Source organism: Ovis aries, chromosome 13, assembly GCF_016772045.2.
Source record: "Ovis aries strain OAR_USU_Benz2616 breed Rambouillet chromosome 13, ARS-UI_Ramb_v3.0, whole genome shotgun sequence".
In the NCBI taxonomy this organism is placed as follows: Eukaryota; Metazoa; Chordata; class Mammalia; order Artiodactyla; family Bovidae; genus Ovis; species Ovis aries.
In genome coordinates, this window is record NC_056066.1 from 20,186,298 (window position 1) to 20,201,328 (window position 15,031).

The window sequence follows — 15,031 nt, forward strand, 5'->3', positions numbered from 1 at the left end:
CATCTGTGAAATCCTGGGATATTAAGCACACACAAGGAAAAAAGCTGGAACGGTTTAGTCATTGACACACAATTCTGACAATTTACCGTAATAATCCTGCCTCTTAAAAATAATCTTAATTCATAACCTGTGTAGTTCATAGGACACTAAACTCTTTATTCCATTAGCAGCAATTAGTGACATAAACATAATCACACATCACAACTCTCATTTATTAAAAATATTAGATGGACCAGGTACTGTGTTAGAGATTCCACTTATTTCTAACTCTTGTTAATAACATGGAGCTATCCTATTTTCTAAATGAAGAAAGCAGTAGGTTCAGAGAGGTTAAATCACTTGCCTAGTATTGCCATATAGTAAATGCTGCATGTCATGTCAACCATGTCATGTCTCCTGTCCACAATCACATTCCCACTGCCGGACAAGTAAGACTTGAAAGACTGACTCAGTTAATATGTGGTGACTGAATGAACACTTTTCTCTTTCTCTCCATCTATTTTCTATGAATGTTTCATACTACTTTCCTCCAGAAGTTATAGAGCTTTCCAAATGGTTTTAATAAGTAGCAAGTTTAAATTCTATGGTACTAGTGTCACATGTGGTGAAAAAGTGCTGTGAAAGCTAATTAATCAAAGAAGTGAGAGAATGCGAGAATGCCTGAAATTTGAGGAATCACTTCCTTATTTAATATTTTAAAAAGCTCCGTGTTGCATAGCATGTCTTATCTCTTTTTTGAATTGATAATTAAAATGGGGGTATAAACTCTATCCTTTATAGCAAGATTACACTGATATTTGTTTCCATCATTAGTTTCCCTCTCCTGTATGAAATTCAGAGAGAAAAGATACATGTTAAAAATTATCTACCAATTTATTAAAATATGTTTAAGTAAAACTGACCTAAATTAATAGAGAAAATAAATTTGAACCTGAAAAGACTTTAGACCAGTTAATAGAACAGTTCATTTCTGTTTTTCATGCTTTAATTATTTATAGTTACATTTTTATGCCTCTTCTAAATGTTTTCAGTGTTACACAGTCTCATTTTACACTCATAAAAATAAGCTCTACAAAACTGATCAGAATATTGGTAGTATTGTTGTAAAAAAAAGATCAAGTCATTACATGTTGCTGCTAAGTCGCTTCAGTCGTGTCCGACTCTGTGCAATCCCATAGACAGCAGCCCACCAGGCTCCCCCATCCCTGGGATTCTCTAGGGAAGAATACTGGAGTGGGTTGCCATTTCCTTCTCCAATGCATGAAAGTGAAAAGTCAAAGTAAGTCGCTCAGTCGTGTCTGACTCTTCGCGACCCCATGGACTGCAGCCTACAAGGCTCCTTCATCCATGGGATTTTCCAGGCAAGAGTACTGGAGTGGTGTGCCATTGCCTTCTCCACATTACATGTTCGATTTGGTAATTTCAGCCTTTACCATAATTTTTGCACATTGTACCAATGCTGCATAGATTCAAAATTAAAATAGAAGAATGTCTATGCTGAAGGTTATGAGTCATCATTATGCTAAACAGCATGTTATATTCTTAGGACAAATTACAGAACTGTAATGTATGATCAATGACAAACTGTATTTATGAGTTTCTTCTTCATTTTTATCTGATAAACACATCCTCCTTTCCCCAGAAATACTGCAGACGGCTGGTACCTGTATGCTGATAGTTCAAATGGAAAATTTGGTGACATGGCTGATATCCTTACTCCTGTTATTTCACGCACGGGACCAAAATGTACCCTGGTGTTCTGGACTCATATGAATGGTGCCACAGTTGGTTCTCTCCAGGTACTGCTTAGGCAATGGCATTTTCCAAATTCGTTCTATAAAAATTCATACTATACAATTTAGTGTTATTAAAATATATAGTCTGCGAATAAATGAGAAGTGGACAATTACCAACAATTAACTGGTTTCAAAATATTATGACTGAAAAAATTTCATAGAATTGGACCTGAATATCTAATAGAATTTTTTAAACTATCCTATTTATGATTATGGTCTCTTTTAGGTCATTTTATTTTCTCTTCTATTTTTTTCAAATGTATTTGACATATAAAAGTGTGTCAAAACCATTTAGAAAAATTTAAAGTTTGTTTCAAAACTCAAGTAGCCAGTTGACCTCATTTGGTTTTTTTTTAAAAGAAAATTATTGAGGTATATTTTATAATGTTGTATATGATTATGGAATTTATTCTGAGGCTACAGCTTCTGTGTGATACTGTTTTACCCTTGAAATATGTCATATAGGTTTCAGAGTCAATACTCTGCGAATAACACAACAAATGAATATAAACACTTGGGTGATATTTGGATGTGCATTCTTATTGTCTTTGATGTAGTGGTGCTACATTCTCCAGTAATCTCTTTCAAATTGTTTCTTGGTTAAAAAATAATAATTACACACACACACACACACACACACACACACACACACACACACACACACATATATATATATATGTTAAACTGTTTGAAACTCACAAAAAGTTGCAAGAATCTCACAGGCAACTCTAATGTATCTTTCACTCAGAGATTCTTTTTCTTGTCCACTATCCCTATAGAATCTTTTGTAGGAAAGTTTTAATTCAATATAGAATTATTTATCACACTCCATTGTTGTCTCTTTCTAGTATCTTTTTTAAAAATTAATTTTTTTGACTGTGCTGGATGTTCAGAGCGGTGCGCTGGCTTTTCTGCACTTGCGGTGAGCCAGGGCTGCTCTCTAGGTGCGGTGCGCAGGCTTCTCGTGGTGGCTTCTCCTGCTGTGGAGCACAGGCCCTAGGCATTGCAGGCTCAGTGGGTGTGGCCTGTGGGCTCAGCAGTGGCGGCTTGCAGCCTCTAGAGTGCAGAATGAGTAGTTGTGTTGCACAGGCTTACCTGCTCCATGACATGTGGGGTCTTCCTGGACCAAGGATTGGACCCATGTACCCTGTATTGCCAGGAAGACTCCCAACCCTGGACCACCAGCTGCTAAGTCACTTCGGTCGTGTCCGACTCTGTGCGACCCCATAGATGGCAGCCCACCAGGCTCCCCCGTCCCTGGGATTCTCTAGGCAAGAACACTGGAGTGGGCTGCCATTTCCTTCTCCTATGCATGAAAGTGAAAAGTGAAAGTGAAGTCACTCAGTCATGGCCGACCCCTAGCGACCCCATGGACTGCAGCCCACCAGGCTCCTCCTTCCATAGGGTTTTCCAGGCAAGAGTACTGGAGTGGGGTGCCATTGCCTTCTCCTGGACCACCAGGGAAGCCCTATATTTAGTATATTTGCAAAGAGGTGACACTGGGTTACCTGCTTTCTTTTCCCCAATAAGTAGAGAGAAATACACTGCAGATCACCTGCTTATCCATTTCTTTTCAGGTAGCTTGATGTAATTTTAGTATTATTCTAGGATTTTTCTGGCAATATGAAGTATTATATCCCCCCAAATTAGATAAACATATCTTATTTTTAAAATGATATTACTTTTTTAATTGGAAATATGTTAAATTTATAAATCAATTTTGGAAGAATAGTTTTATTTATTATAGATGAGACTTCCCACCAAAAACAGTTAAAGAGTAAACTTGTTTGTGTATATGTATGTGTGCATATAATAACCTGGAAACATCAAAGTAGGCTTGTGGATTGAAGTTATAATTTACCTTTGTGTTACACTGATTCTTTAAAAATTGTTTTAGAGAAAAAAATCAATACAACTGACTACAGGGTTTCCATCAGAAAAATGAGAATTATTAACCGGGTGTATTTTGTGGTTGAGATTAATTGTCTGAAATAGACTTTCATTTTTTTTAAATTTAATTTTACATTAGTAGGTGAAAAATTATAAAACAGCCTTAAATTTTATAGGCAATTAATTATCAAATAATTACAGTGGTAATACATATAATCCATATTTTTGTGCATGGCTGGATAAAAGGACATTAAATGTTGATACTATGTTATATAAACACAGTTTTCTTTAGTGATCTGTATGTACAGCAATATTCATACAAAGAATACCTATTTCATATACACTCATTTTAGTATCCTTCAAAAATGATTTTTTACATTTTTTAGAAATTCTGTTTTCTTGACTTTAATATGTTTAAAATTCAGCTTGAATTTTACAGACCAAAAATTTAGTGGTATTATTGCTAGCTGCATACTAATTTTTATATGACTCTGAAAACTCTAACTTTGTAAAAATAACCATTTCTGTTTAACATCTTTAAAAATCAGTGATGAAAGCAGTCAAAATTAACTTCACTCTCAAAAACCAAAACCTTCCCACACCTTTATGTGAATAATAATTCCATTGTACATATTTGTATTGTTAAAAAGTAATGTCTTGATATAATTAAACACATCATCTAATTCAGTTATTTTAAAATGTGAAACTATTCTTCTCAGTTACTCCCTTGATGGCTTTTTTTGTGTCATCTAAATGAAGAGCCATGATTATTTATCTGCTGAGTCTCAGTTTGCCTTTAGAATGAAGGCCCAGTAGTACTCATGTGAATGTTCTAAGTCGCGTCAGTTGTGTCTGACTCTTTACAACACTATGGACCATAGCCTACCAGGCTCCTCGGTCCATGGAATTCTCCAGGCAAGAATACTGGAGTGGGTTACCATGCCCTCCTCCAGGGGGATCTTCCTGACTCAGGGATCGAACCCGTGTCTCTTAAGTCTCTTGCATTGGCATGTGGGTTCTTTACCACTAGTGCCGCCTAGGAACCACCCCCCTACCCAGTAGTACTGGTGAGAGTTTATTGGGTGGGGAACTCTTACTGGCTTAGATAAGAAGATGCCTGCTTGTATCACCCATACATGTTGTTGGAATTGAATTGACTTCCACTGTAATTTCACCATCCCCACTGAACACAAGGTCATTCTCAAAATTATGTTTCAGTAAATAATCCTGTGCTTTTCATGTGACTACATGAATGTTATTCAATATTGAGACTTCCAGTTGTTCCTGCTGTCAGATTTTAAAAGGTAAGGTAGTTAAGAATTCTTAATTAAATGGTGCCCAGATACCTTCAGACTTGACTGACAGATATTCGTGAACAACTTTATTACACAGAGCTAGTAAGGTACCCTGGGGGACTCAGTGCTGTTCTAGAAAACAAAGATATCTAATGAAAAATGTCTGAGCTTTTCTCTCAGGGATTCATGTTGACATTAAAATTAAAAGAAATACTGGGAAAATTCTACATGTTTAAAATTTATCAAGGCACAATGTTTCAATATTTCTTACTTGATTTATCTCTGCAGGTACTCAGCAAGAAAGACAATGTTACTTCTAAACTGTGGGCTCAAAGTGGACAGCAAGGTGCACAGTGGAAAAAAGTGGAGTTATTTTTAGGTGTTCATTCCCATATACAGGTTTGTAATCCAAGTGTTAAGATAGTGGTTGAGTTTTGTTGATTTTTTTCTTTATTTCCTCTACCCCTGTCTTCTGTCTCTCATTCCCATTCTGATATGTTACATGAATGCTTACCATTCCATAGAGCATTTTCCATAAGGAATTTACAGTTCTGGACTGCCCTAATTTTGTTCCTAATGAGACAACCATATTTCTAGGAATATTTAATTTTAGTGACAACCATCATGCCTCCACAGTCTCATACACCACTCTATTTTGCAAATATATTCTCAGAGACTGTGGAGTAATTACCTTCATTTATTTCAAACCTGATTAGAGAGACCTTTGAAAGTACACTGCATTGTTGAACCTTATTAGAGAAAACAGGTTGACGTGACTGAAAAATATTTTGGGAAGCACAAAATTGTGTGATGCTGTATTTGTCTTTATGTAAAATATAACAATATTAGGATAAGACCTAAAAGTAAAGGAAAAGAACCAAGGATACCTAGATTAAAACATTTAAACCGAAAGTAATTACATGACAAGATATTTAATGTGAATTTTATTTTTTATGGATTATCTGGCAAAAAAAGAGCTCCTAGGATGTGTGACTTTTGCTTTTGGAGCTTTGTTTTGTCTTACGTGAAGGGATATTTATTGGATGATAATGCTTAACTGTTAAGATTTAGATTGGATATGGGAAAGTAAGAATCCAGAGCCATTTATGTCATTTTTTCTTACTTTTAACTGCACAAGCCTGAATTCTTTGAATTTACACCATGTATCTATGGATGGTATACTGTCTTTGCTAATGATTGCATTTCCAGTCCTCTATATAACAGCTGCTGCTGCTGCTGCTAAGTCACTTCAGTCGTCCAGTTGAGTCCGACTTTTAGCGACCCAATGGACCACTGTCTACCAGGCTCCTCCGTCCATGGGATTTTTCCAGGCAAGAGTACTGGAGTGGGGTGCCATTGCCTTCTCTGCTTTATAACAGTAAATGTAGTTAAATCAGCTGTGAATATTCAGTAACTGTATCTGCAGTCATGTGCCATATTTGATAGATCAGCCCAATGGAAGCACAGGATAGGTATAGCTCTTGTAAGGCACTGATACTTGTAACTTCCCTGGTTGTTCAATGGTTAAGACTTCGTCTTCTAATGCAGGTGGTGTGGTTTCAATCCTTGGTAGGGGAGCTAAGATCCCGCATGCCTCCTGGCCAGAAAGCCAAACACAAAACAGAAGCAGTATTGTAAAAAAAATTCAATAAAGACTTAAAAAAAATGTAACATTTTAAAATAAATAAATAAAGGCATCGATTCAGCATTATCCCCAATTTCTTAGAATGTTAGGTATAATAAATCCATCTTGCTGGAACCTAGTTTTCTGAAGGTTCATTTGTAGATAATTTAGAAAATGGACAAGAAATAAGTTCAACTTGAGAATAAGAAAGATTGGACAGCAATATAGTGGCCTTGCACTGGGTGAAATTTATTATTAAAGGATTCTACCTGTTTAACCTTCAAGACCTTTTAACAGAGGCAAGAAGGATCATCAGCAAGAACATGTGGAAGGTTCAGCTGCTGCCAGGTGTCAGCTTCTACTTCAGGCAGTGGATTCTTAACTATTCTGTGCAAGTAGAATATTTGCCTAGTAAAATCTTGTTCAAAACAACATTAAGAGGGATTTAAGCAGAGGAATCAATTATTAATTTAGTCTTTCTGAAATTTAATTTTTCATATATTGGAATTTGCAGAGGAATATGCTCGTGTGGTTTGAATCGTAAGATGAAATTTTAATGGTGTGTTAATATTTGATATTCAATGTGATTCACTCATTCCTTCAATAAAAGCATATTAAGAACCTACTATGTGCAGGAAGGCACATTACTATGCACTGGAGAAATAGTGATGGAGCATATATATTGTCCACTGTTCTTCCATTTTAACAGTAACATTGTCTTTATCATCAGAAACATTACTGCCCTTAACCTTTGAGTAGAAGTATATAGTATTTTTAGAAATTATATACTGAGTCAGCACTGGGTCATTTTCAGAGTTATATTTAAGAGCCACAATTTAATCATAATCTTTAATTATAATAATTTTATAACTAGAGCAATCATGTACATAGCACTTACTAAATGCTAAGTACTCTTCTATGAATAAAAAATTTATCCCTGTAATGTTATAAGCGACTTACTATTATCATCTCCATTTTATAGATTAGAATACAGAAATACTTAGAAGTTGGGTAACTTGCCCTATTTATATAACTACACAAAGGCAGTGATGGGCTTTAAGTACAGGCAGGTCAAGTGCAAGTCCATAATACAGATGCCATGCTTTATTGCTTCCTATGTTTTATAAAATAATTGTCCCAACTTTTATTTTACTAGAAAAAATATGCTTGTGCTTTAAAAAATGTTTAGTGACATTCAGTATTAAAGTCTATGGAATCTTAACCAACATTGTGTGGAGCGTTGGCATGTAAGTGATAATTTGACCATTGCATTATGGCAAAGTACCTAAGGTTGTATCTATAGGATGACAAATAAATGAATATTGAAGTATTTTTAGAATTATATAATTTCTTAATCAGAAGCAATGCATTATGTATTTAAGAGTTCAGATAATCCAGTAATTGCATACCTGTTTCAGTTTATGTATCCATTTGTCTTGGACTTAATTTTTCTTATAAAAATGTTGTCTTTATAATTCTAATTTCACCTCTTCTTAACCACAGCCAAGATCTTAATATATCTTACAAATTTATTTTTCTTTTCTAGTACAACTGCTATGAAAAAAAGTAATTTTTCCTTTTATGTAACTTTGATACATGAATTTATTGTACATAAAATGTATATTTTTTATAATGTAAAAGATGTGAATTTTCAGTTATTATCTTTAAAGGAAAACACCTAGGTTTTTCATATAATAGTATAAAAATATATCATATCTTAAGGAAAAACTAATTACTTCTTTCAAGAAAAATAGTTGTTTAGATTTGGTAAAAAGATGTTTGTGAGTTTGATGACAATAAACAGGTATCTTTTATTAACTCATTTCTAATTGTCCTAAGTCTGCTTTAAAATATATGACTATTTCCTGTTAACACACAAATACATATTTAGCTTGTAGAAAAATTTAATAGAAACTATCTGAATTAGTTTCACTTAGAAAATTTTAGTGAATACTGTTACTCCTATTTTCCATCATATCTATCAAAATCCATAGAAGTGATATCTCACTGACCAACAGTGACACACTTAAGAATTGTGTTCATAACATCCATTAATCAAAGGCAAATAACAATTATTTCAAGTCCAAAGAGGTGGCCAATTTTTTTTAAATTCCTAGTTTTGAGGTTTGTATGTTTTTGATAAATACTAGTTGAGTTGAATAGATCAGAAAAATGGTAAGAAGTGGATAAAATTTAAAAAAAAAGTATGCTTGTATCTTCCATCTCCAGGTACATTCTGTCACCTGGTTGGCCTCCTATCTATGTTCGTTGAGGGTCTCCAGTGCACAGGTCTTGTTTTGGCCCTGAGATTTACAGAGGCAGCAGTGACAGGTGACTCCTGCCAGTTTCTTAGGCCCCATCTTCAAAAATCTCGACAAGAGGCAATAGTGTTGCTACTCACACATTCTTATGTGTTGAGTATGGTACAGATCTTCAGTGTCCCTCCAACTTCCTGGCTCAGTTTTGTCATACGGATTGCAGGATCATTTTTATCAGATTCAAGCCCTATGTTCTTCTGTACTGTATTTACTGTTTGTCCCAGGTTTTGAATTCTATTTTTAAATTTTTAAACAATTTTTATTAGACTGCATTGCTTTACAACGTTGTGTCAGTTTCTACCCTAAAGCAAAGTGAATCAGCTATATGTATGTATATATATGTCCCCTCAGGTTTGGATTTTCTTCCCAATTAGGTCATTGCAGAGCATTGAGTAGAATTCCCTGTGTTATATTGTAGATTCACATTAGTTATCTATTTTATACGTAGTATCAAAAGTGTGTCCAAGCTGAGGTGGCTCAGTGGTAAAAAAAAAAAAAAATCTCCCTGCCAGTGCAGGAGACATGAGTATGACCCCTGGGTTGGGAAGATCACCTGGAGAAGGAAAAGGCTCCCCACTCCAGTATTCTTGCCTGAGAACTCCCATGGACAGAGAAGTCCATGGGGTAGCAAAACAGTCGACATGACTTAGCAACTAAACAACAACAGCGTCGATAGTATATGTACATTTATCCCAGTCTCCCAGGTTTTGATTCAGTCTACTGATGCTGTTTTTTTTAGTTGTTTTATTTTTTTCTTTTAAAGATTATCTTCAGGGCAAAACGTGGTATCAGTTACATAGGAGATGTAGCAGTGGATGATATTTCCTTTCAAGATTGTTCCCCACTTCTAAGCGCAAACAGAACATGTACTGCTCAAGAATTCACGTGCGCTAACAAGCACTGCATTGCCAAGGACAAGCTATGTGATTTTGTGAATGACTGTGCTGATAATTCAGATGAGACTCCTTTCATCTGTGGTGAGTGCATGTGTTCTGCTTCCTTCCTGCCATCTTTATCTCTACAGCCTCCTTCCCTGCAGTGGGCTCATTTTTGAAAAATACAGAGAATAATTGGAGAAGCCTAGGCAAGTAAGGTGGTTTAACCATTCAAATACATTTTAATTATTCTAAATGCAATACTTAATTTACTTTAGTCATTTGAAACTAGTCAGTGACTTTGTGTTTGTGTGTGAAGAATTGGAGGTTAACTGGAAAACAGATGTCTTCAAAGACAAACTGAATTGAAACATGTATTTTCTTCATGAAATAAATTTTGGAGAAGAAGACAAGCCAAACATCCATCAATGCCAACTCATGCAGGGCTGACGAGCCTTGATGCTTTGATGTATTTCTGGGAATTATCTTTCCCTTGAGTCAATTATGATCTGGGAGAAGTGGATTAAAAAAAAATCAATATCCAGATATGTATAAAATTATCTCCTAAGGGAAATATTTATCAGCTGTGTAATATTGTTATAAGAGGTCAACTTGTAATAAACAGCCCCTATTAAACCATCCTTAGCTAAATGGGCCTTGTGTGCTCATCCAGGGAAGTCAGTGAAATGGTGCAACAGAGTCCATTGTTGCCTCATTTCATTGCAAATGAGGGGAATACAAATTGTCAAAATGGAAGCTGACAAATTATTCCACTATTACTAGTAATAATTTCAGGGCTAGTGTGTTTCAGTTTGATCTTTTTTATTTTTTGCCTCTTGAAACCAAATCTGGAATCACAAGAACAACTTCAGTATAATAAGAGCTCATGTTTATTTACAACTTTCAACATTCAAGGCCCTTTTATCTATTAATCTCCAATTGGTCGTCACAGAAACCCAAGGGGTAAGGGGGAAAGGTATTAATTATTAGTGAATTCCATGGATAAAGCTGCTGACAAGAATGGCTAAGATTAGGTCAAATTTCATAAAATTGGTACTGGCAGAGTTGATCCAAGTTTCCAGGTACTTTGGTTTATGATTCACTGCTTTGCCAAAGCTATAGTACCGTACCACCTCTATGTACAGCTGAATCTTAGGAAAACCAAAGATCTTATTGATGTACAAATCTTGTTTCTATCCAATAACTGTTTCCTCAATTGTGGATTATGTCTTATAATATCCATTGTTACTTATATAGAAACCAAGCAAAACTGTTTGGCTACTCGTATATTCTTAATTAATATTTATCTGTACCTTATGAATATTTTTTGCTGCATTTTTAGTCATTTTCTGCATCGAACGTTTTTCCATTTTCTTCATTGTCATTTTCATATGAGTATCTCACAAATTTGTTAGGTTATCAGTCAAATAGAACAGATATTATGCTCTTGAATTTTATTTGTAATGTTGCGAATTTATATCTTTCCCAAGATATGATTTAATGCATTTTTTTCAGTGTTTACAGTAACATTTTATTTCTGGCTGAATTTTACTCTTTGTGCTTAGATAATAATGTTATGAATATCTCTAGGCATCTTCTATCTGTGCTTGGAAGGGGATACTGATATACTGAGAGGGTCAGAGAAATGCACTGGAATTTGTCGTCTTGGTAGCTCTTTTGTATGGAAAACTAAAGACAAAAATCATTATAAGCCTTTGGAGAGAAAGTTGTATCAGAAGGTGCTTTTTGGTGAACCAATTTCCCAGTCTCTCTATGATTTGAATGGGCTATGATATCAGTAATACTGGAGTAAAAAGGTGAATTAGTTCACAATATTACATAAGAAGAATATTTTTTCAGCTCCTTAGAAAAAATAACCAAGTTACCGCAAACCTTACAAAAACAAAAAACAAAAAACCCCACATTTCAACATTGGATCTTATTACATGAACGTGATTTCTTTTTATGTCAATTCAGTTCAGTTGCTCAGTCGTGTCCAACTCTTTGCGACCCCATGAATTGCAGCATGCCAGGCCTCCCTGTCCATCATCAATTCCTGGAGTTCACCCAAACTCACATCCATTGAGTCGGTGATGCCATCCAGCCATCTCATCCTGTCGTCTCCTTCTCCTCCTGTCCCCAATCCCTTCCAGCATCAGAGTCTTTTCCAGTGAGTCAACTCTTCGCATGAGGTGGCCAAAGTATTGGAGTTTCTGTTTCTTAAAGACATAGACTATTTCTGATGGAGGAAAATAAAATAATCTTTTATAAATCAAAGTATCTGTGGCTTTAATTTTCCGTAACAGTATAGGCTCAGAAAGCGAAATTTGGCTGAAAGTTGAAATATTACTTTTTATTTTATGATATAAAATATTATAAAATACAGAACATAGTCAAAAATAAAGTGATTTGTGTATCTGAGAAATCTGAAATCTTAAACAGTTTTTTCCCATTGGTTTAGAGGCTCCTTACAAAACTGTCACGTTTTTGTTTTCCTATATATTCCAATTAGGATATTTATTGTTGGTACACAACCAAGAGTATCTCAGGGAAACTCAAAATAATTTAATTCTGAACTGTGATTAGCAAAGATACAGGATATTTGACCAGCATAATTATTTAATAATCTGAACTTATGGGCACTTGTATTAATCTGTATTTCTCAACTGCAGACATCTATTTCAAGTACATACAAAATTATTAAACACTAAGTAAATATCAGTAATTTTAAGTGGATTAAAGTGACATGGATTAATCCTTTGAATTAATCTGGAAATCATTTCTAAGGCAAAAACTAGAAAAATCCCTGTTACTTAGAAGAAAAACATGGTTAATAACCCATGGCTCCCCCCAAAAAATTATAGTAAAAGCTAGAATATGTTTTAACTAAATAATAACAATAATGCAATAAAAAACCTATGATATTTAGATAAGAAGGTGCTTAGTGAAAATTTTATGTACTTAAATTCTTACATTAGAAATTAATTACCTTGCAATATAAACTAATGGAATAGAACACAAATGTCAGAGAGAATTTGGAAAGACTGATAACATATTCAAGACTCCATCAAGAATGAGCAAGAGAAGTAGAGAAGACAAAAGTCCCACAACGTGTGTGTTTGTGTGTATATATATTACAGAGTGTGGCAGAAGGTGGTAAATGATATATTTTGTAGGAGAAACTATAGAGTAAATTAAAGGAGATAAAAAATGGAGAGCAAATTGCAATATTAGGGAGCTTAGGATAGTTACAAAAATAAGAAGGCGAAAAAACCTTTTTTCTTTGTAATGAGAACACTTAGGATCTAATCTCTTTATTTCAAATACACCATACAGCAATGCTACCTATAGTCATCATGTTTTGTGTTACAGCCCTAGTGTTTATCTTATAACCCAAAGGTGATCTTGGACTTAGCTGATACTTATTCCCCTTCCCACCTTTTTTAAAGTTATCGCCATTCTAGAGAAGGCAATGGCAACCCACTCCAGTACTCTTACCTGGAAAATCCCGTGGATAGAGGAGCCTGGTGGCTGCAGTCCATGGGGTCGCTAAGAGTCGGACACGGCTGAGCAACTTCACTTTCACTTTCCACTTTCATGCATTGGAGAAGGAAATGGCAACTCACTCCAGTATTCTTGCCCGGAGAATCCCGGGGATGGAGGAGCCTGGTGGGCTGCTGTCTATGGGGTCACACAGAGTCGGACACGACTGAAGTGACTTAGCAGAATGTGTATGAAGCAGACTCTTACTGTGGTTTTGATTTGTCCTTCCCTAATTACTAACAGTTTTAATCATCTTTTCTTGTGTTTAATGGCTATTTACATATCTTCTTTGGATAAATGTCTATTGAAGTCCTTTGTGTTTTTCTTTATAGGATTGTGTACTTTTTCATTGTTGAGTTGTAGGAGTTATCTATCAGTTCAGTTGAGTTCAGTCGCTCCCGGAGTTCACTCAGACTCACGTCCATTAGTCCGTGATGCCATCCAGCCATCTCATCCTCTGTTGTCCCCTTCTCCTCCTGCCCACAATCCCTCCCAACATCATAATCTTTTCCAATGAGTCAACTCTTCACATGAGGTGGCCAAAGTACTGGAGCTTCAGCTTTAGCATGATTCCTTCCAAAGAAATCCCAGGGTTGATCTCCTTCAGAATGGACTGGTTGGATCTCCTTGCAGTCCAAGGGACTCTCAAGAGTCTTCTCCAACACCACAGTTCAAAAGCATCAATTCTTCAGCGCTCAGCCTTATTCACAGTCCAACTCTCACTTCCATACATGACCACAGGAAAAACAATAGCCTTGACTAGACGGACCTTAGTCGGCAAAGTAATGTCTCTGCTTTTGAGTATACTATCTAGGTTGGTCGTAACTTTTCTTCCAAGGAGTAAGCATTTTTTAATTTCATGGCTGCAGTCACCATCTGCAGTGATTTTGGAGCCCCCAAAAATAAATTCTGACACTGTTGACACTGTTTCCCCATCTATTTCCCATCAAGTGATGGGACCAGATTCCATGATCTTCGTTTTCTGAATGTTGAGCTTTAAGCCAACTTTTTCACTCTCCTCGTTCACTTTCATCAAGAGTCTTTTTAGCTCCTCTTCACTTTCTGCCATAAGGGTGGTGTCATCAGTATATCTGAGATTATTGATATTTCTCCCGGCAATCTTGACTCCAGCTTGTGTTTCTCCCAGTCCAGTGTTTCTCATGATGTACTCTGCATAGAAGTTAAATAAGCAGGGTGACAATATACGGCCTTGATGTACTCCTTTTCCTATTTGGAACCAGTCTGTTGTTCCATGTCCAGTTCTAACTGTTGCTTCCTGACCTGCATACAGATTTCTCAAGAGGCAGGTCAGGTGGTCTGGGATTCCCATCTCTTTCAGAATTTTCCACAGTTGATTGTGATCCACACAGTCAAAGGCTTTGGCATAGTCAATAAAGCAGAAATTGATGTTTTTCTGGAACTCTCTTGCTTTTCCCATGATCCAGTGGATGTTGGTCGTTTGATCTCTGGTTTTTCTGCCTTTTCTAAAACCAGCTTGAACATCAGGAAGTTCACGGTTCATGTATTCCTGAAGCCTGGCTTGAGAATTTTGAGCATTACTTTACTAGCATGTGAGATGAGTGCAATTGTGTGGTGGTTTGAGCATTCTTTGGCATTGCCTTTCTTTGGGATTGGAATGAAAACTGACCTTTTCCAGTCCTGTGGCCACTGCTGAGTTTTCCAAATTTGC

At 35.8% G+C, this 15,031-nt stretch overlaps 1 protein-coding gene across 3 annotated transcripts in view; it reads left to right on the top strand.

Moving 5' to 3' along the window:
* The window catches only part of MALRD1 (MAM and LDL receptor class A domain containing 1), a 600,846-nt gene that overhangs the window by 210,984 nt on the left and 374,831 nt on the right, over positions 1–15,031 (top strand). For all 3 annotated transcript variants that reach the window (XM_042230497.1, XM_060397269.1, XM_042230498.1), the window contains 3 exons: positions 1,643–1,799; positions 5,270–5,380; positions 9,687–9,900. In XM_042230497.1, the coding sequence (XP_042086431.1) occupies positions 1,643–1,799; positions 5,270–5,380; positions 9,687–9,900 (482 nt within the window). The remainder of the gene's footprint in view (positions 1–1,642; positions 1,800–5,269; positions 5,381–9,686; positions 9,901–15,031) is intronic.